The sequence below is a fragment of the Muscardinus avellanarius genome (assembly GCF_963383645.1).
Source record: "Muscardinus avellanarius genome assembly, chromosome: X".
NCBI lineage: Eukaryota > Metazoa > Chordata > Mammalia > Rodentia > Gliridae > Muscardinus > Muscardinus avellanarius.
In genome coordinates, this window is record NC_137792.1 from 43,093,917 (window position 1) to 43,115,945 (window position 22,029).

A 22,029-nucleotide genomic window follows, 5' to 3' on the forward strand; every position below is an offset into this window, starting at 1 on the left:
GGTCTTTGCTGTCAAAAAAAGCTAGCCATTAAAAGGGAGTTTGTGCAACAAAGTATTGTACTCCCTGCTAAAAATAGGTACTAAAGGATAAGCACAGCTTTCTTTCCTTTTTTTATACTAAAAACAAAAGAAAAAGCACCAAATTTCTACTCAGGTACTTTCATATGTTTACCCCAAAGCACTTTCTATATAAGGGTAAGATTTTCATTTTTGTGTGTGTGTGGTACAGGGGATTGAACCCAGGAGAGCTCTAAGACTGAGCTACAACCCCAGCCTTTTTTATTTTTTTATTTTAAAATAGGGTCTTACTAAGTTTCCTACACACTGGCTTCAAATATGTTATCCTCCAGTCTCAGCTTCCCAAGTACTGAGTTTACAGTTGTATGCCATTGTGCCCAACTTTTCTTTTACTGTGTTCATTGCTGTATCACTAAGATGCACAACGGTACTTAGCACATAGTTGGCACTCAAACATTTTTGGAATGTCTATAAAATATCTGTGTATAATCTCATTTAATTCTAACAACAAACTAATAAAAGAGGCACCCGTATTTTCATTATATAGATGGAAAAAGAATGGCTCCAAGAGATTATTTTTAACTTGCTTAAAGTACTCAATGAATAGGAATCAAATCTGGGTCAAATACAACAGACAGTAATCTCCATGCGGGCAGATAATGTATCTGTCTGATTCTACATAGTATCAGGTAATTCAATATCTTGATTCCAGTAGCATTCAGTAAGGATCACTAGAAGCAAGCAAAGATACACATACTTGTATGAATCTAAGTAATATTCATTTTGCCCTATACTGTCTCATGGCCCAAACTTAAAAGAATAATTGAAACTAAAGAACTCATTGATTTGAGCAGGGAATGGTGGTGCAGGCCTGTAATACCAGTACTTGGGAGACTGAGACAGGAAGATCACAAGGTCAAGGCCAGCCTTTGCACCTTAGCACTCTCAGCAATTTTGGGAGATCCTGTTTCAACACAAAATAATTTTAAAAGGGCTGAAATTATAGCTTTGAGGTAGAATTCCCTGGGTGCAATCCCCAGTAACTACAGAAATAAAAAGTAAAAAAATCCTGGGTTCAATCCTTAGCACTCCTTTCCCAAAATAACTCATCAATTAGTCTATCTCATTTATTGGTATCAAATCCTGATATTTCTATTAATTCTCACTTGTATAGTATGATTATTTCTCTTTCTGGCTTTTAAGCCTTTAGATATTTCTCTTTCAGGCTTTTAAGCCTTTAGTTAGAATCTCAAGGTCTTCTTTCTGGAGGATGCCAGCAAACTTGTTCTGTATAGGGCAAGGTAGCAAATATTTAAGGCTCCATAGGACACATGGTACAACTCAACTCTGCCACTGTGGGGCAAAAAACAACCACCGATAACTTGTAAGTGGATGAGCACACTTATGTTCCAATAAAACTTAATTTTCAAAAAGATTATCATTTTTAATTTTAGATAAATTGCCATAATACTAGATGTCAACTACTAAGCCAAGCATGGGAGGGAGGGATAGGGAGAGAATGGGGTGGGGATTGGGTGGGGGCTGACTGGGAAAAGTGTGCATGTATGTCTACAAAAGTATGTATCCTACTATGATGTATGAATACAGTGCACCAATTAAAAAAAAAAGAGATGGCAGGCCAGTTTTGATTACAGACCATAGCTTACCCATACCTACTTTATAATACTTTGATCTTTTTCTCCCTCTCATCTTTCTAGCACTACTATAACACTGTGCCAACTGTGTTTCTAACACTGTGCCAACTATCCCTGATATATTAATACATGATAGGACAACTTCACTTCTAACAAGTGTTAATCATCTTACCTACTTCCATTTACTTGTAGATGGCAGGGGTATTATGACAACAACAGAGATAAGACATTGCACCAGAATGTGGCCATTCTGTTTCATAATTGTTTTCCTTGGTACTAAGAGTGGAACCCAGGAACATTCTCCCTCCAAACTATACCCCCAAAACTTTTTTTGTTGTGTATTTTGAAACAAGGTCTCACTAATTTTCTGAGGGTCTCACTTTGTTGCTGAGACTAACCTTGACCTTGCCATTCTGTCTTTGCCTCCCAAGTACAGGGATTACAGGTGTGGGCCACCATGCCTAGTCCTTTTCTTTCTCACCCCCCCACTTCTCCTTTCCTGAAGATTGAACGCAAAGCCATTTTACCTCTGAACTTACCCCCAGCCATTTTTAAAATTTGTTTCAAATTTTAAAACAGGGTCTCTGTAGGTTACTCAGAGCCTCACTAAGTTGCTGAGGCTGCCCTTGAACATAGGATCCATCTTCCTGCCTCAGCCTCCCAAGTGCCAGGATTACAGGCACATGCTACCACTCTCTAGCCCTTTTCATAATCTTCAAGATGGTCAAATATCTATGAGTCAGATCCACATAATAAGAATTAGATTTTTGCTTTCTGCTTTGTGTAACCAGGGTTGATCAGCTACTTAAAAACAATTACAAATAACCACAGAAGAAACGCAATGTCATATGCCAATTTAGATGACCATAAAAAAATAGATCTAACACAAGTGACCAGTTACTCATAGTTTCTACTTCCTTACATCAGGACATGGGAAAATTATTCTGAGTCTTTCCTACTTTCCTATCAGGATGTGTAAAAAAGAATTCCCAAGTCCTTCCCATGGCCATACAACGTACAACATCCTGGAGATGCGGCAGTGAATAAGGTACAGCCCTTGTCTTCTAGTCCAGGGGTCAGAAATGTTTTTCCGTAAAAGGTCAAATAATAAATATCTTAGGCTTTTCAGGCCCCAAAGTATCTTTCCCAACTATGTGATTTTGCTATTTTAGTGGAAAAGCAAGACAGACAATACAAACATGAATAGGTATGGCTCTGCTCCAATGAAACCTAATTTATGGACACTGGAATTTAACTTTTAAATAATTTCACCTATGATAAAATACAATTCTTTTATTTTTCCAACCACGCAAAATATTATTTTATAATAAACAATAGGAGACCATAGAAAAACACATGTTGCGCTGGGTTAGCTCATGTATTATTGTTTGCACAAAACTGGTCTAGTCTACTGGGAAAAATAAATGCAGAAACAGATTGTTTTGGTGCAATGTGATAAAAGCTGGCATTCTACAGGATCAATAGAAAGGCTATTATGTCAACTCAAGGTATCAAAGAAGGGATCAGAGAAAGGACTACCCCAGGTTTGAGTTTTCACATGTGAATGCTAATATGAAGACATTAACCAGGGAAATAAAAGGAAATGGACATTCAAAGGAGAAAGGAGAGAGTGAGTCAAGTGTGATGGTGCACAACTATAATCCCAGTACATGTGAGGCTGAGGCAGGAGGATCTCAGTTTTGAGGCCAGCCTCAGCAACTTAGCAATGCACTGCTTCAAAATTTAAAAACAGCTGGGCATGGTGGTGCACGCCTGTAATTCCCGCACTTGGGAGGCTGGGACAGGAAAATCACACAGCCTCAGCTACTTAGTGAGGCTAAAGACACTGAGTTCCACCCCCAGTACCACCAAAAAAATTTTTTTTCTAAAAAATGGCTGGGGTGTAGCTCAAAGGTAGAAACTCTCTGGGTTTAATCCCTTGTACCACAAAGAATGAAAGGAGAGAATGAAGAATCACAGAGAAAATAAGCGGCATGATATTCTTGGGGAATGGTATTGTTGCAGCATGAAAAACAAGGTGTAATTGTGCTACCGTAAAGGGTATGCATGCGTCCCTGTAGTATTCTTTCTTTAACTCTTTGGGAAAGATACCAAATTATAGAACCAATCTAGGTGTCCATCAACAGATGGATGAATAAATAAAATGTGGCATAGATGCACAACAGAACTTTACTCAGCCATGAAGAAGAGCAAAATTATGTCATTTGCAAGAAAATGGATCGGACTAGAGAATATTATGCCAAGTGAGATGAGCCAGTTGCAGAAAGTCCAGGGTCATCTGTTTTCTCTCCTATGCAGAATCTTGACAGAAAACCAGAAATGAACAGGACTTCAGATAAATGAGGAGAGAAACCAGTAGAATAGTGTAAAGGGTTGGAAGAATGAGCCGGGAGGGGAAAAGGGGGAATTGATGTAGGAAACAGTTCAAATAATCCACGTCCATCTACGAAGACATCACAGGTATGGGGAGAGGGGAGAACGGGGAGCAGGGTGGGATCCAGAGAGAATCACACCAAGTGCGATATGCACGTATGTTTATATCCCTTTGAACCACACTCTGATGTACAATTACAATGCACCAATAAAGCCATACAAAAGAAAAAATACTTGTGGCAGACAAAGTTGCAGGTGTGGGTGTGGACGAGGACATCAAATGTCTTATATATCTTGCCTCTGGGCGACAAAGGCCATTGACAAGTTTTCAGCAGGGGATTGATATAATTGAAACCGTGTTTTGGATTCATCTCTACAGTAACACTTTAGCAGACAGATCGGAGGCAGCTGAGAGGCTACTGAAATAGTTCACAGGAGAGATGATGAGGGCCTGAACTGAGGCAGTCGCAGGAGAAACAGAGAGAAGAGGATGGATTCTGGAAGTTTCTAAAAGGTAAAATCAGCATGACTCAGTGAGGGAGAGCAAGGAGTCAGAATGTGTCTTAGGGTTCTCGTTTGGATGGTTGGGTGAATACCACCAGCGGCTATTAGCAGGAGAGGGAGTTTAACGGGCGAGATAATGAATTCAGATTTATATACACTGCATTTCAACTATCTGTTGAGTTTTCCTGTGGAGATTTTTATCAGGCTGCTGAACACACACATCTGGATTTCGGTGGGGAGATTGGAATTAAAAATACAGTCATTAGCACAGAAAAGATACTTAAAACCATGAGTGAATTACATCACTCAGATTAAATGAGTAGAATAAGAAGAGCCATGGGCCAGGGTGGTCAAAATGAGGCTAATAGGAGAAAATGAAATTTGAGACCTTGATGATATAAAAGAGCAGGAATAAAGATAACGGGGAATCCTAAAACTAGATGGAGAAAAGGTTTTTTTATCCAACTGTTGCATTTAGCTTTTGTCAACAGATGCCTGAGAATTAAATCCTAATTTCTCAACACAAAGGTTCTCAAACTGTCAGATTTTCACTTAGAAAGCTTGTTGAAACACAATGCTGAAAAATGGGTACAGTGGCACACACCCGTAATCCCAGCTACTTGGGGGAGGCTGAGGCGGGAGGATCAGAAGTTCAAAGTCAGCCTGTGCAATTTAGTGAGACCTTGCCTCCAAAAAAAGAAAAGAAAAGAAAAAAACTGGGCATGGTGGTACATGTCTTTAATCCCAGTAGCTCAAGGAAGATCTCAAGTTTGAAGGTAGCCACAGTAACTTAGGAAGGTTCTCAGCAACCTAGTGAGACCCTATTTTCAAATAAGAAAATAAGCAAAAAATAAAATAAGGAGAACTAGGGATTTAGCTCCATGGTAGGGTGTCCCTGGGTTTAATCTCTGGTACTGCAAAAATAAATAATTAAAAAAAAACAACCCCAGAATTTTTGTTCAGTAAGTCTATGAATCTATTTTGAGTCACTTAATCTACTGGGCTGCACTAAACAATTTGCATTTTTGTGGCACTAGGGGTTGAACCCAGAGACATTCTACCTCTGAGCTACACTTCCAGCCCTTTTTAGGTTTTGTTTTGAAATAGGGTCTCACTAAGCTGCTGAGGCTGGCCTTGAACCTGTGATCCTCCTATCTCAGCCTCCCAAGCACTGAGATTACAGGTGTTTACCACCACACTGGGCCAATAATTTTCATTTTGAACAAGTTCTCAAGTGGTAGTCACCAGTGAGAACCAGGGCTCTAAAGCACCTATTGGATGTAATGCATTAACTTCTCTCCTATGCAGTGAAATTGTCCCATTATGTATCATTTTGGGGGAAAATGAATAAATAGAACTAAATTATCTTCCATGTGTGTGGTACAGATGAGGAACCCTGACTGAGAAAGACTAGAGATGTCAGGGATCCATAAGAACAGGGACCATAACTATACGGTTCATGATTAAATCACCAGATTCCAGCCTAAGATTGACATTCAATAACTATTGTCTCAAAAGTTGGCAAGGACCATGATACAATCAGGGGAGTGAGCTACTGATGCAGAAGGGTGGATCACTGAAGAGAAGATCAAGGCTCCCTAAGACTATAAAGATGGTAAGCCTCAATAGTACAATGACATCTTTCAGTATGACATCTGGAATTAGAGTAGAGAAAATAAGTGAAGCAGGTGCCAAAGTACAAAGTGAAAGTGGAAGAATGACCCAGAGGTTGATAGATGACATTGATCAGGAAATAAGAATGATAAAGCTTGCTCCTTCAAACTTCAAAAGTGAAGAGAGGGCTGCTGGGAGTGTTAGAGTACTTGTCTATCATGTAGAGGGCCCTGGTTTCCATCCCCAGTTCTAGGGAAATAATGTGAAGGGATCTTCCAGAAGGGTGAAGGAAGAAAGGATTAGAAGTTGTCTAAGGTGACAACATGGTGGTGCATACCTGTAATCTCAGTATTTGAGAGACTGAGACAGAAAGATCACAGGTTCAAGGCCAGTTTCACCCTGTTTCAAAATAAAAAAAAATTAAAAGGACCAGGGGTGTAATCCAAAGTCAGAACACCCCTGGGTTCAATCCCCAGTACAAAATTGAAAAATCTATGGAAAGTCTAGAACCACATGAATATACTGTTCATTAAATTCTATTTTGCTTTTTGTTCCTTGAAATCACTTAACAGTGGTGAGATTATATACAAATAAAAAAATCACTTGTATACACTTTCAGCATAGCTTTGTAATTCCCTCTATATACAGCCTATTTATGTCATGAGCATTTCTTCTTAAAGACATTCTCCAGTATTTAATGTGTTTGGTTATTCTTATGAGTGGGGAATATTTCTTCCTACAGATTCCAATTGGTTACTGGAGTCTCTTGTTAAATTTCAGTTAAATTTGTGCTTCCTTGATCTCTCCTTTAAACTGGTTGCAACACCTTACAGTTTCTTCATTAGAGTTAAACAATTTTTTTTTTTTTTTTTGCGATACCGGGAATAGAACCCAGGGGCATTCTACCTCTGAACTACACCCCCAGCCATGATTTTTATTCTTTATTTTGAACAGGGTCTCACTGAGTTGCAAAGGGCCACTATAAGTAGCTAAGGCTGTCTGCAAACCCGGATACTCCTGTCTCGGCCTCCCAAATGCTGAGATTACAGGCGAACTCCAAGCCCGGCTTAAACAAAATCTTTAACAAATGCTATTTTTATAACTGTAGGAGAGCTGAGATTTTACCCTTTTAAATGTTATATTTTAATACTTGCAATGAATTATTATTGTTCTATATTCTTGAATTAGATTTAATAGGATTTCATTGATAGACTTGGTATCTCAATTTACAAATTAGAAGATTCTCCTTTGGAGGAGTCTGTCAGATTTGAACATCAACACTTTAAAACTATCTGAATAACTACAACATTTTCAAATCTATAATATTGTTACAGAATTGAATTTGGCTGTTCCTACAAAATGTGAAGGAACCAATTGATTTAAATATCAGGGTTTTTAATCCCAGTACTTGGGAGTGTGAGACAGGAGGATCACAGGTTCGCGGCCAGCCTCAGATACTTAGTGAGGTTCTCTGCAACTCAGCAAGACCCTTTCAAATTAAAGAATAAAAAATAAGGCTGGAGGTGTAGCTCTGAGGTAGAATGCCCCCTGGGTTCAATTTCCACTACCACAAAAAAATCTGGATTTCGGTGGGTATGGTGGCACATGCCTATGATCCCAGTAATTGGGAGGCTGAGACAGGAGGCTCACAAACTTGAGACAAACCCACAGTAACTGAACAAGACCCTGTTTCAAAATAAAAATGAAAAAGGTCCTAGGCTATAACTCATTGTTAAAACTCCCTTGGGTTCAATTCCCACTGCCACAAAAATATCTGAGTCTAAATTATTTTTTGAAATTTCTCTTTGATTATTGTTTTCAATTTTTCTACTGTTATAGATCCAATTACTTTTTAACTTGTTAATTTCTGGCATCTGCATTTTTATTAAATATTTTAATTTCTCTGAGATTTTCAAATTTACAGAAGTACAATTATAGAGTGTGTCTTGAATTTCAGATACTTTCATTGTTTTTATACCCCATTTATCATTTAAATTTTATTTATAATTCATCTTTGTTTTCTTGATTAAATTTGCTGGAGGCTTATCTATTTAATTCATCCCCTCAAAAAAACCTAGCCTTTGGCTTCATATTATATTGGATTCTTAGTCATGTAATTTCATTCTTCATTTTTAATAATAAAATATTTAAGATTATGAATTTACTTCTGAATACTGATCTCAAAGTTTTGATAAGTCATGATCTCATTTTATTATTTTTATTAGTCTGTCACTTTTTTCAAGATAATATTTGCATGAAATGTATTCTGAAATATTCAAGCAGTTGAAATTTTTTGTTTAAATTTGTTTTTAAGTGTGTAAACACTGTATATTAATATCAGAAAATGTCAATATGAATCCTAATTTTAAAAGTTTTCAAGCTTTTTTGTGATATAACATCCTCTTTTAAAAAGTGTTATCTCAATGCTTGAAAAAAGGGTATATGAACTATCACTAAAATACATTTTAAAAGTTATTAGATTAAATTAATTATGTTTTGCCAATATTCTAAGTATTTATTTTTAGTCTACTTTATTGTCAGTTAATTATGTTAAAGTACCTCAGATATTCCACAAATTTTATATTTTTACTACTAACAAGTTTTTATGTTTAGATATAGGGTTTTTTTTTTGCAAAAAATGGTTTATGAATACAGTATCTTCAATATGGCTTGTATCTTCTATCAATATAAAACTAATCTCCGGAGAGCAACATGTTCATGTGGTTATTGTTTCTGATGGTTTTTTCCAAATAGAGAAGTGACATGCTCAGACACCTATCTGGAGAATAGATTGATTGGAAGGAGGTGAGACTGAATGCTGAGAAGCCAGTGGGAAGGCTCTTAAAATAGTTCAGGTGAGAAATCATGAGTGATTGAATTAAGACAAAGGCAGCAGAGAGCTTTATCAGCAGGTTGGCAACATCAAGACTTAAAATTACTTGGAACCAAGGAGGTGGGGAAAGAGAAGAGTTGAGGGTTACAACTCTTTTTGACTTGACCATTATCTAAAGGGCAGTATAGACCCAGGTGGGGTGTCACATGCCTGTAATCTCGTGGGAGGGTAAGACAGAAGGATCCTAGGTTTGAGGCTGGCCTTAGCAATTTAGCAAGACTCTCAGTAACCTAGCAAGACACTGTTTCAAACAAAATATAAAAATGGCTGGGGGTATAGCTTGGAGGTAGATTGTCCCTGGATATTCAACCCTCAGTAACACACACACACGCATACACACATACACACACGTGCACGCATAACATAGGAGGAGGAGCTGGGTTAGGTTTTCAGAATAGGGTTCTATCTCTTTATGTTCCTCTTCAAAGGACTCAAGCCCAGACCTACAGCTCAGTGTTGGGTTTTTGTCAGTTGATTGCTGGCCCAAACCAAAGTCCTTCTACTTTTGTGTAAAACACTAAATTGAATATTCATAAACCACAGGGAAACCACACTTCTTTTACATGCTCAGAGCTCTTTCCTAAACTTGACCAAAAACATCTACTGAACAAGAAGGAATGAATTTCCTATACCATGCCCAGGGTAGTTCACATGTGAAGGTTACCTTTTCCACAAGAGGGCAGCATCACCTCATAAATTATGCATTGCAAGCCTCCACCAATAAGGGATGAGGTGGGCGGGGCCAAAGGGTAGGCCAAGTAGTTTTAGGGAGCCATAGAGCCTGCCACTCCATGAAAACCAAAGATGCTGCTATCTTCTAGGCCTTAGTTATAGCCACTCCTGAGCAACTAGTAGTGGCAGAGGTTACTACTGTAAGGATAAAGAAGATATGGAACTCAACAAAAGGAGATATATGAGCGGATGAAACACCAAAATCTTTGTATTTCTATGAGTGGCACAGAAGCTGCTCTAAATGGTCCACAATACCTCTAAGTCCACAATACCTCTAAGTGTTGGTATTTCTATACAACCGACACCTCACAGAGGCCATTATTTCCTTTTTAGACATTTGCTATCCGAGATGGTTTCCATACAAATAACATTCTCTGTAGGTATGTTACAAAGCACTCTGTTATTCTGATATGCTCCTTATTTAATATTGTCTGGTTACTCCAATTATGCTTCTTTTATACCCTAGAGAAGAAAGAAGGTGGACTGAAACTCCCTGCTAACTCATTATGTAAAAGTCATTTTGTATAAATTGTCACATTTAATCATCGCAATGCCATTATATGAGGAATTACCATTATGGCCAACGTGCCCTAACTTAGTGAGACCTTGTTTCAAAGTGTGTGTACACACACACACACACACACACACACACACACACACAGGCACAATACACACAAATAAAAAGGAAAAAGTTCCCGATACATGTAACAAAATACATGAGTCTGAAATATTAGGTTGGCTTAAAGAGACCAGACTACTGTATGATTCTGAAATTATATGAAGGTCAAGAACAGAAAAAATGAATCACTAGTAATCACTGAAAAGTGGCTAACTGTGAAGAAGTTATACTGATTGTGAAAGGACATAAGTAATTTTCTGCAGGACCTGGAAGTGTTATACGCATGTTTGCTGATTACATGGGAATACACGTATCTAAAAATTCACTGAGGTCTGTACTTTTTTTTTTAATACTGTAGATTGAACTCAGAGGCATTTTTACCTTTGAGCTATAACTCCAGCCCTGTTTCTTCTTTTTTTAAAATTTTTTTCAGTATGGGGATGGAATCCTAGGGCATTCTACTTTTGAGCTACACCCCCAGCCCTACTTTTTATTCTTTATTTTGAAATAAGGTCTCACTAAGTTTTGGAGAGCCTCACTAAGTAGCTGAAGCTGTTTGAAAACTGCAATTCTCGTGTCTCAGTCTCCCAAGTACTGGGATTATAAGCGTGTGTCACCACACCAAACTTTTTTAAAAATTTTAAATGGGTCTCTCTAGGTTGCTGAATACCTCTCCAGATTGCTGAGGCTGGCCTGGAACCTGTGATCTTCCTGCCTCAGCTTCCCAAATCCTGGGATTACAGATGTGCGGCACAGTGCCTGACTAAGATATGTGCATTCTGCTGTTTATAGGTTATCTCTTATTTTAAAAATAATTTTTAAATAAAGATTTCTTTACTATGTAGTTTATATTTCTTTTTTTTTATAGTGCTGGAGATTAAACCCAGGGGTGTTCTACCTCAGCTCTTAAATTTTGGAACAGAGTCTCACTAAGTAGCTGAGGCTGGCCTTGAACCTGCACTCCTCCTGTCTTAGCCACCCAAGTACTGGGATTACGGGCATGTCCCACTATGCCTAGCTCCAGCTTATATTTATGTGAGGCAAATCATTTCACTTATAAGGCAGTCCTCTGCGATCTGGCTCGAATGTATGCATGTGACCACGCACAGTCCTTACCCATCCTCTCCTCTCCCTCCCCACATAGATGAATACCTTTGGTAGCAAATGAAAATGAACATCAACACTTCATTTTCTTTACCAGCCAACTGGTAAAGGTCAAGGGTTATGCCTTGCTGTGTTTTGAATCTCCGATTACTATCTTGGCATAGCCTAAACACAGACTCAGTCCTCGCCTAATTTTGGAGCCATCTATTGCTGCTCCTCTTGTCTACCCCAGATATGGCTCTTCCGTATAGTCCCCAGGGTCTCTGGCACCCACTCCTAGAAGCTATCAGGCCTTTGCCATTATACAACGAATTACCATTTCCTATGTGAACAAACCAAGAAGTAGCATACATGTATCTATTGGACTCTAAATCAGTTTTATCAAGTTACCAACTTCCTCAAAAGACTAGAATTGAAATTATCATAGGACCTAGTTAGACCAATCTCCAGACAAAAAGCATTATAAGAAAATAAGAATTTCATAAAGAAGGGCAACCATTTAGCATTGATTTCAAGTGCCATACATAAATTGCATATGACAAAATGTTAGAATAATCTGTTGGCTTTAACAATTAGGAGGAAATTATGCGTGTGCGTGCTTGCGTGTGTGTGTGTGTGTGTGTGTGTGTGTGTGTGTGTTAGTTATTGGGGATGGAACCCAAGTGCATTCTACTCCAAGCAACACCCCCAGCCCTATTTTATTTTTTATTGTGAAACAGAATCTCACTAAGTTTCTGAGGCTGGCGGTGAACCTGTGATCCTCCTCTCTCAGCCTCCCAAGTCCTAGGATTAGAGGCATGGGCCACCATGCCCAACTAACTTGCATCTTTTGACAGAAATCATTTTAGTGGCGTCTGAGAAAGATGGGGCAAGAACCAGAGGAAGAAGTAGGATTGTGGGAAAGTGCTTTTACATTTTCCTCTAATTAAAATAATTAAGATGGAGAAACTCACACGTGCATTGAGGATCAAGACAACTGACAAACAGAAAGGGAAAAGTATTAGTTTATGGAGTATAAAGCATAGCTGATGGCGAAAAATGAAAGAATGGCCATGAGCTCATGGAGTGTTTCGGGATTAAGCTCTTCCTTGGCATGTGTGAGGCTCTGGGTTCCCCTTACCCAACACCACACATATACAGGCCAGATGGAAGCTGTGGGCAGTGGTGCATGCCTGCAACCCCAGTACTTAGGAAGCTGAGACAGGAAGCTCACAGATTCAAGGCCAGCCTCAGCAATTTAGCGAGATCCTCAGCAACTAAGCAAGACCCTGTTTCAAATTAGAAAAATAAAAAGGGCTGAGATATAGTTCAAAAGTAGAATGCCCCTGGGTTCAATTTCCAGTACAAAAATATCCATATGAAAATGTAACTAACAGGCAGATGCTTTGGCAATGACTGAATGACTGTCCCCAATGTTGTCCTTCCCTTCTTCCTGCTATGCCACTCCACTTACATGGAATTCCTTCCTTTTTTGTGTGTGTGTGGTACTGGGGTTCCTGGAAGCCCTTCTACCTCCGGGCTACACTCCCAGACCTATTTTTACATTTTATTTGTTAACAGGGTCTCCTAAGCCAGCGTGCACAGCTGGCTTCAAACCTGCACAATCCTCCTGTCTCTGCCTCCCAAGCGCGGGGATTACAAGCGTGCGCCACCACGCCTGGCTCCCAGACCTATTTTATAGTTTGTTTTTTTTTTATTTGGACACAGGGTCTCTTAAGGCAGCGCGGCTGGCTTCGAACCTGCGTGATCCTTCTGTCTCCACCTCCCAAGCGCGGGGATTACAATCTTGCGCCACCACGCCCAGCGGAATGCCTTCCTTTTTGATAGCTGATTTTTCTAATTCTACCCACACTGCTTTGGTTCAAATTCTACCTCTTCTACTGAGTCGTATCCCATCAGTCCTGTCTAAAGTGATCTCTTTGCCTCCTTATTAGTAATTTCTACCATATCACTCCATTTGACAACCACGCACCACCCTGTGAAACCTCTTTTATTGCTGGCTTCCAAAAAGGTCTTGCTAATCAATTTGTCATATGTGTGCTTTTCCTACCCTGTTAGACTATACACTCCTTAAGGGTGGGGTTTCTGTCTTAGAGTCAGCCTTCAACATGCCTACCATGAATGGCAGTAGGGTTGCTTTTTATTTTTGTTGGCACTGAGGATTGATTGTTTAATCTCTGAGCTAAACCCTGGCCCTATTTTATGTTCTTCTCTTGAAACAGGGTCTTCCTGAGATGTTGGGGTCCTCACTAAGTTGCTGAGGCTGACCTTGAACCTGTGATCCTCCTGTCTCATCCTCCCAAATACTGAGATTACAAGTGTGTGACACCACGCCTGACCTGGTAGGGTCTCTTTAAGCCTCTGTTGTACAGGGACAGCTTGTTATGAAGGATAAAATGAAAAAGTGCTGGCTTAACTAGACCCCTGGTGTGTACTGAGCCATTTGGTCTTCTAATAGCAAACAGGGAAACTGAGTCTCACAGTGGCAGAGTAAATGTATCTGACGTGATATGGCCAGTATGTAGCAATGCCAGGATTTAAGCAAAAGGTCCTTTCTTTTGTGCCAATCAGCATTGATTGCTTGCCAAATTCTGTTCACATGATACATCTTTCTGCTTTATGACAATGACAAAGATGCCTCTACAGAGGCTTAATACAAACCAGGGAGTTGCAGTGGCCTCTACATCTGTGCCTTACCTCCTGACAATCAGCTTGAGGATCCGAAAGGAGCCTTTGATGAGGATGAGGGCCTCTTGGCGGGAGCCATACAGTGGAGTGCCATTGATATTTACCAGCTCATCACCTGTCCTCATCTTCTGGGACAAGGCTGCCTTGCCTCCATCTTCAATCTGTGTTGCAGAGAACAAAACAGAAAGCAGGTGGTGAGAGAGCTTCTTCCCCATAATTCTACTTCCTGGCTCCTCCCAAAATTGGAGCCACAAGTGGGACTCAGGTTGAGAGAGATGGCTTCAGGCAGCTCCTGGGAACAGCTGAGGTGTTGATCACCAGACATTATGGACTGAAGTCAAGGCTTGGACAAGCTCCTGAGGCAACCCAAAAATAATGTAATCTCAGACTGAAGGAATGAACAGTCTATCAGGGAGACAAGACCTTCTACCAAAAAAATGGTGATCGGAAGCATCCCCACGCTAAAGTAGTAGCATGGAATCACAAACTGGCCACAATATTAGAGCAGGAAGATCTAGGTTCCAGTGAAATGTGGCAAATCCTTTGTTATCTTTGGGCAGACTAAAGTCTGATAAACCTGAGTTTGAATTTTGACCCCACTACTTTTGGAGCTGTGTGATCCTAAGCAAGTTACCTGACAACTCTGTGTCTCAATTGTACCATATGTGAAGTGTTAGATAACAAGAAGACCCACCTCACAGGAATGTTGGCGTAAGAAGTGGGTGGGAGTTGTAAGATTTTTATAAATATGAACTCTGATTATGATAACAAGGGGCTGTCTAGAAAAGCTTGAAGGTGACTCCTAGATTAATATTCTTCAGGTAGAATTGCAAAGTCAAAAAATTAGAAGTAGGTACAGACAAAGCAGGGGCTCATTCACAAGTCTTCAAAAATACCTAGCATAGTGCTTCCAGTGTTGGAATAAAGATGTTTACCGTTCTACCGCAACTTGGAAAATTCTACTGACCAGGGCAGTGGAAATCCACTGACATAACAGGACGAGACTGTCAGGCTTGGGGGGTCACTGAAAGCAAATGCAGAGGTAATAATCACTGGGCAGGCAAAAGCAAAGAAAATTAGAATTTCTCCAGGGGCCCTTGTCAATGTGGCTGATTCTACATGAAGTATTTTTGTTGTTGCTTTGTACTGAGTATTGAACCCAGGGGTATTCAAACTCTGAACTCTACTACTATCCCTATTTTATTTTTTTTAGTTTGAAACAGGGTCTCCCTAAGTTGTTGAGGGTCTCACTAAGCTGCTGAGGATGGCTTTGAACCTTCAATCCTCCCGTCTCAGCCTCCCGAATACTGGGATTACAGGCATGCATCACCATGCCTGCCTGGCTGTAACATTCCTTTTCTGTTGTTGCTGTTGTTTTTTAACCAAAAAGGTGAGTTCTACCTCTTTAAATATCCATTCCACTCAGGATGAGAAGACTCATCTTGTCTATCCATTAACTCATTCCTCAAGTATTTAGTGCATTTGTATTATGCACTGGACAACAAGACTAAGTGCTAGCAATGGAGAAATGAACAAAGCTCCTAACTCTTAGCCTCAGTTACTGTCTAAGTTTCTATGTTTGCTAAGATGGTCAGGTAAAAAAAAAATCCAGCTCAACAAAATAATCAGGATAGATATTTGGGGGGAGGGCAGGGCAGGTTAAGATGATTAAATTATACAGTACTTAGGGAAAAGTAGTTTCTAAATGGGGCAATCAAAGGCTGGTCTTTGCTGAAGATGTGCTTATACTTCTTTCTTTCCCTCATTTTTATAGCATCTCCCCAAACTATCCCCACACCCTGTACGTTATAATATTGCTGAGCTTTGGGTTGGCCAGCTCATGTGCAATTTGGCAGACAGATCTCCTGAGTACAGAGAAAAATGTTAATTCAGGACTTTAAAAACCCAATCAAATAAATTGCATTTCTGAGTTAAATCATATTAAATGTATTGCTTCTAACCCAAAACTTTTTTTAAAAAAATGAACTTCTGTCTGACAAATCATAGATTGGCCAAATGACGTCGAAGATATATATATATATATATATATATATATATATATATATATATATATATTCCAGTACCTGGGCCACCACTCAAGACAAAGCAAACTAATATCGGTAAATGGAGAACAACTCTTGGCAAATTAATTAGGGATACATTCTTATTTCGGTTGTCATTATCATTATTACTTCACGGACACTACTGCCTGCTGCAAAAATAAATAAAAACTGAAGATAAAAACAAAGCAAAGTGCCATAGTTGAATTTCCTAAGTTCAATGTGAATGACTCATCACTTTGGCATCCACGGAAGGCCCTCAACATTGCAGAGAACTTTCAACATAGATCGGCCATTTGAAAGACTCAGCTTCCTGAGACTTAACAAAGAACCACAAACAGGAGTCTACCTAATGAATGCTAATAGATTTTCACTGTTGGTGTACATTAGTCTTAATTCACAGTACTCATTTTTTATTTGTACAACTCAATTATCTATATTACTGTTAGCAATAGCAAGTCTTCCCTTCAATACGTACTGATATTAAGTACCACCTCTGGCTAAGTAATTGCTCAGTTACATCTGCAAGATCTCTGTTTATTCTAGGCCAGAGAGGAAAAAGGGAAATATTTCTAGCTTTTTTTTAAACAGTTGCACTAAGTTGCAGAGGACCTGACTTGGTTGCTGAGGTTATCCTTGAACCTGCAATCCTCCTATCTTAGCCTCTCTACAAGTACTGGGATTACAGATGTGTGCCACGGGCCCCTGCAGAGGAGAATCTTTTGGAACCAAAATGGTTAATTATTGCCGCAGTAAAAAGCTCAGACATTTTGTATTTCTTACTACCACTTTAGCTGCCACTAGCTGAGACCTTGCAGATACTTTTGTCAACTGCTAGTGTCCCTTTTTCTGTCCTATGACCTCAGTCACTAGCAGCCTCTTCTTGAGGATAGGTATGTTTAGTGTACTAACTAGTTTAAGTGAAAGAATGCTCAGATAAGAAAGCAGCCAATTTTGGATACCCTGCAGAATCCCAGAATCCAGACAGATTTAACTCAGGAACTGAAACTCCATTTGGTTTGGACAATGTCCCAAGGTAGCCCTTTTCTAAATGCTAGGTTGTGTGTGTGTGTGTGTGTGTGTGTGTGTGTGTGTGTGTGTGTGTGTTACTAAAGATTGGATCCAGGAGTGTTCTACCTCTGAGCTATACAGCTATACCCACAGCCCTATTTTACTTTTTTTAAATTTTGAAAAGGGTATCACTAAGTTGCTAAGGGTCTTGCTAAGTTGTTGAGATAGTCTTAAAACTTGCAATCTTCCTGTCTCAGTCTCCCAAGTACTGGGATTACAGGCATGTACCACCATGCCCAGAAAATGCAGACATATTTACTAAGTTGTACAACTGACTCTTTACTCCTCTAGACTTTTCGGTCCTTTCTTAGGATTGTTCACTAGTCTGTTTCCTCCCCTATCTGCCTCTTTATTCCAGAGACCCAGCATGTCTTCCAATTCTTTTTTGCCCTTCTGACAGGCAGTTCTCCAGGTGGATGACTCAAGCACACATTTGTTTGTATGGAAGATAAAATAAATTTTCGTGTTTATAGTAAGGAAAGGTAAAGAAAAAGAAGAAATGAGAGAGAGGGAGAGAGAAAGAGAAAGAAAGAGAGAGAGAGAGAGAGAGGGAGAGAGAGAGAGAGAGAAGACAAGATCTATCATCTAAATATTTAGGTAAAAAGATGTATCCACGTATGGTGTGCATGCCTGTAATCCCAGTACTTGGGAGGCTGAGACAGGAGGATCACAAGCTCGAGGTCAGCCTAAGCAACTTAGTAAAGCCTTCAGCAACTTAGTGAGACCCTGCTTCCAAATAAAAAGTAAAATAGGGATATAGGGATATGGGTGTAGATCAGAGGTAGGATACCCCTGGATTCAATCCCCAATACCACAAAAAAGATTTATTTTTTCCTTCAGACCACTCTCTAACTCAGCCCAGGGCCCAGAAAAGACAGGAATCAACAGCATTGTTGAAATTAACATACCCTGCTTGTGGGGCTGTATAACATCATATGATGTCTATTCAATAAGCCTGGTCAATTTTCTAGCTCCTCCTGAAACCTTCAGGGTGGCTCTCCTGTTTCATGTGAAGTGCTGTGAATTCTCAGATTCGACCCAGATGCATTGGACTGTCAGTATAAATACACATCGCAAAGCTCAATGTAAATGATGGTTAACTGACGCGTCATTGTGGATTATCCAAGTGACCACTGGGCTAGCAGTGAGTGGTGCACGTAACTGAAAATTGATTGCACGGAGGTCAGAGAAGCAAAAGCCAGCTGGTGTCTGGAAAACTGGGAGGAGCTGATTGACCTCGGACACTCCCTTCCCCTCTTGAGGCCCTTACTGCTAAAACACTGGGCCTGACTAGATGATCTCGTGGGGCTCTGACAGATCTGGACCTTTGCAGCTCTGACACTCAGTGACCTGTAAACAGTTAGCAAAGTCATGCATTATCCTTCTGCTGACACAGATAATCCCAGCTTTTCTCCCCATTGTACTTTGTCTTTATCCCTGTTTCACTCCTTCAAAAGCAACTAATTAACATCCATCTCTCAACTCCCCTTCCACTCCATGCATTGTTTCAGAGTGGTCCACCAAGTTTGGGACACTTAATAAGGCACAGTTGGGACAATGAGAGAAAAAAGATTCCCGAAGCCCCATTTTGTGCTAATGAGCTGGCAATTTAGAAAAAAAAATTTGATGGGTCTTCAATGAAGCATGAAGTGCTCTGATAGCTGTCAACAAAGTGACAAGTTGGCCCCTTGAGCATAAAGGCAATGAAAAAAATGGGCTTTGGAGCACTTAATAGCTTGTTAGTAGCGTTTATTTAGTCAAATTCAAGCAGATACTTGCTTGGGTCTTTCGAATGAATGTAGAAGATAGGCAAAAGTGAAGAAATAGCAGATCGGGTTTATACTTTTAAAAATATATTTTGGAAAAAGAACCAGCTGCGGCAATAGCCAACAGGTATCAAATGCTGATTACCATAGTGTGAAAGCAACATTCAAAATCAATGACATGATTGTGAATGCCTCTGCTTTCTATAAAAAAAATTGATTAGAAAAAGTAGCCATTGACTGAAACTTTCCTGGTCAGTTCTCAGGGCTTCCTACCCCTACCTCTACCAAGCTGCCTATTGCATAAGAAGGCAGACAACAAAATTGTTAATTGATGTATATTTTGCAATAGAAGAGGCCCACCCAGAATATTAGTAGCTCTATTGTTTAAATGTGTGTTCTGTCTCCCTAGCATCTTTGAAAGATTTTCAAGTTTTCAATAGTACTCTATTACCTGTTTAGCAATTTTGCCTTTCTGGCAAATTAGTAGAGAGAAAATGTAGAGATGGAGATACACTGGCTTTGGGAAGTTTAACTATTAGTAAATACTAATATAAAAGAATGGATGATGCCAGGCATGGTAGCACATGCTTGTCATCCCAGCATTCAGGAGGCTGAGACCAGAGGATCGCGGTTCACAAACAGCCTTAGCTACTTAGTGAGGCCCTCTGTGACTCAGTGAGACCCTGTTTCAAAATAAAGAATACAAAATAGGGCAGGGAGTGTAGCTCAGAGGTCAAATGCCCCTGGGTTCCATCCCCAGACCTGCAAAAAAATGGGGGGGGGGAAATGGATGAAGACCTTGCCCTTTCAGAAACTTGGTGTGAAATCTTGAACAAACCACACATTCTCTGTTTTGTCATCTGCCCTCTCTCCCCTGCTGGTATCTCTTAGAATATCTTCATGCTAAAAAGAGATTAATCAGGGCACCCTGAACAGAGGAGATATGGGCTTTAACCCCCTCCAGCTTCTGCAGTCCTTTGCCAAGGCTTTCAACACTCTGATTCTAGTTTGCAGACACCTGCTGCCCAAACTTGTCTTCCTCAGCAACTCTCACCCTTAAAAAGTCCTTCTCAAATTTCCAAAGCAGTCTAGGTTAAAAAAGAACACAAAGAAACTCCAGTGCTCCTAATTTAATTTTCCCTACTTTCTCCCAAAGGCAAAACAGAAAATTCAAACCTATCTATTAAAGAAGAATTAAAAACAATAACCAATTAGCCAGGTTTGGTAGCACATGTCTGTAATCTCAGTATTTGGGAGGCTGAGTCAAGAGGATTGTAGGTTCGAGGGCAGCCTCAACAACTTAGACCCTCAACAATTTAGTGAGACCTTGTTTCAAAATAAAAATAATAAAATAAGGCTGATGGTACAACTTGGAGTTATAATAGCTCTTGAGTTCAATCTCTAGTACCCTGGTACCCTGAATAGAAAACAGAAACAAAACTCCTCAGTTATAAAGAGAAGCTATTTCAGTTGGGCATGGTGGCACACCTGCTATCCTAGTCCTTGAGCGGTAGATAAAGGAGCATCACAAGTTAGGAGGCCAGCTTCAGCAACTTAGCAAGGTCCACAGAAACTTAGTAAGACTCTGTTTCAAAATAAAAAATAAAATAGGGCTGGGGGTGTAGCTTGGAGTTGAATGCTCCTGGGTTCAATCCCCAGTAACTAACACACACACACACACACACACACACACACACACACACACATACACACACACACACACACACCCCCACTTAAAAAGATGTAAGCACTCCTGATTTGAAGCAGCAGTCTCTGTATGTAGATAGAGTAAGAAGATGACCATCATGGGAGGAGCCATTTTACCCCTACCAGCTAAGAAACAGATGCTCCAATCGGACAAGGAAATAACTCAAAGTGTAAATCTCTGTGGCTCAGGCTCAGGGACTCCCCTGACCTTGAGCCAATGAAACTTTGCTGAGCCCCACAGCATGATCCATTCCTGCAGAAGATGCCTTCCTCCCCAACTGCTTAATCACCATCTAGTTTACTAATCCCCACAACACAGGCCCTCAAAGCTTGGAATCATTAAATTTCCCTGGGGATTAGCCCAAGTCAAATTCTCAGCATCTTTGCCAAAAACTCAAGTCAGCCCCAGAGCCAAGTTCAGCTCTAGGAATCTGGTGATGAGGACAGAGGGAGTCAGAAGCACTATCCCTAAGTCAGCAACCAGAGGCAAGTTTGTTGTCTCTGCTCCTATGGAATCACATTTTCCTATCATTTCCATAAGCCAGGTAAGGAGTCGTGAGGAGCCTGTTTACATTTTGTCATCTCCAGCCGTATGTTCACACTGGTCTTCAGCTGACATTAATGTGATCAGTGTTTGTCACAATCATTAATATTTAGTGGCTTGGACTAATGCGCAGAGTAGGGTTCATACACGCCAGGCTGAGCACAAGATGATCCCCTGAAACCTGTTTATATTTATGTTTATCTAAAACATTTAAAATCAAACTTTATTAATATTTGCTATTGTTGGAAGTAAGTATGTCATACATAAATAAAATTGTGTATATTGGGGAACTTTGCTCAAAACATTTTTTTTATTGATGTAAAATTTACAAAAAAATCAGCCAGGTCATAGGCCTAAATGAAATGGCTAAAACCATTAAGCTTTTAGAGGAAAATATAAGATCGTATCTTTGTGACACTGAGATCGTACAGAGATTTCTTGGGCAAGGTGCAAACAGCAGTAACCATAAAAGACAAAGTAGTCTATTGGAGCTCATTCATCAGGGGGAGGGCTCAACGAGTGCTGTGCGCATGTATACCTCTTATCATCCTGAACTGCATCAAGATGTATAATTACAATATACCAATAAGAGAGAAAATATACGTAAAAATGAAAACAACAACAAAAATATCTCCATCAAAAGTGATACAAAGAGTGAAA

General features: G+C 39.8%; 1 protein-coding gene across 1 annotated transcript in view; it reads right to left on the reverse strand.

Moving 5' to 3' along the window:
- The window catches only part of SHROOM4 (shroom family member 4), a gene marked incomplete at both ends in the record, with an annotated part of 253,060 nt that overhangs the window by 106,733 nt on the left and 124,298 nt on the right, over window positions 1–22,029 (reverse strand). The window contains one exon of the mRNA XM_080719379.1: window positions 14,231–14,382. Within this exon, the coding sequence (XP_080575505.1) occupies window positions 14,231–14,382 (152 nt within the window). The remainder of the gene's footprint in view (window positions 1–14,230; window positions 14,383–22,029) is intronic.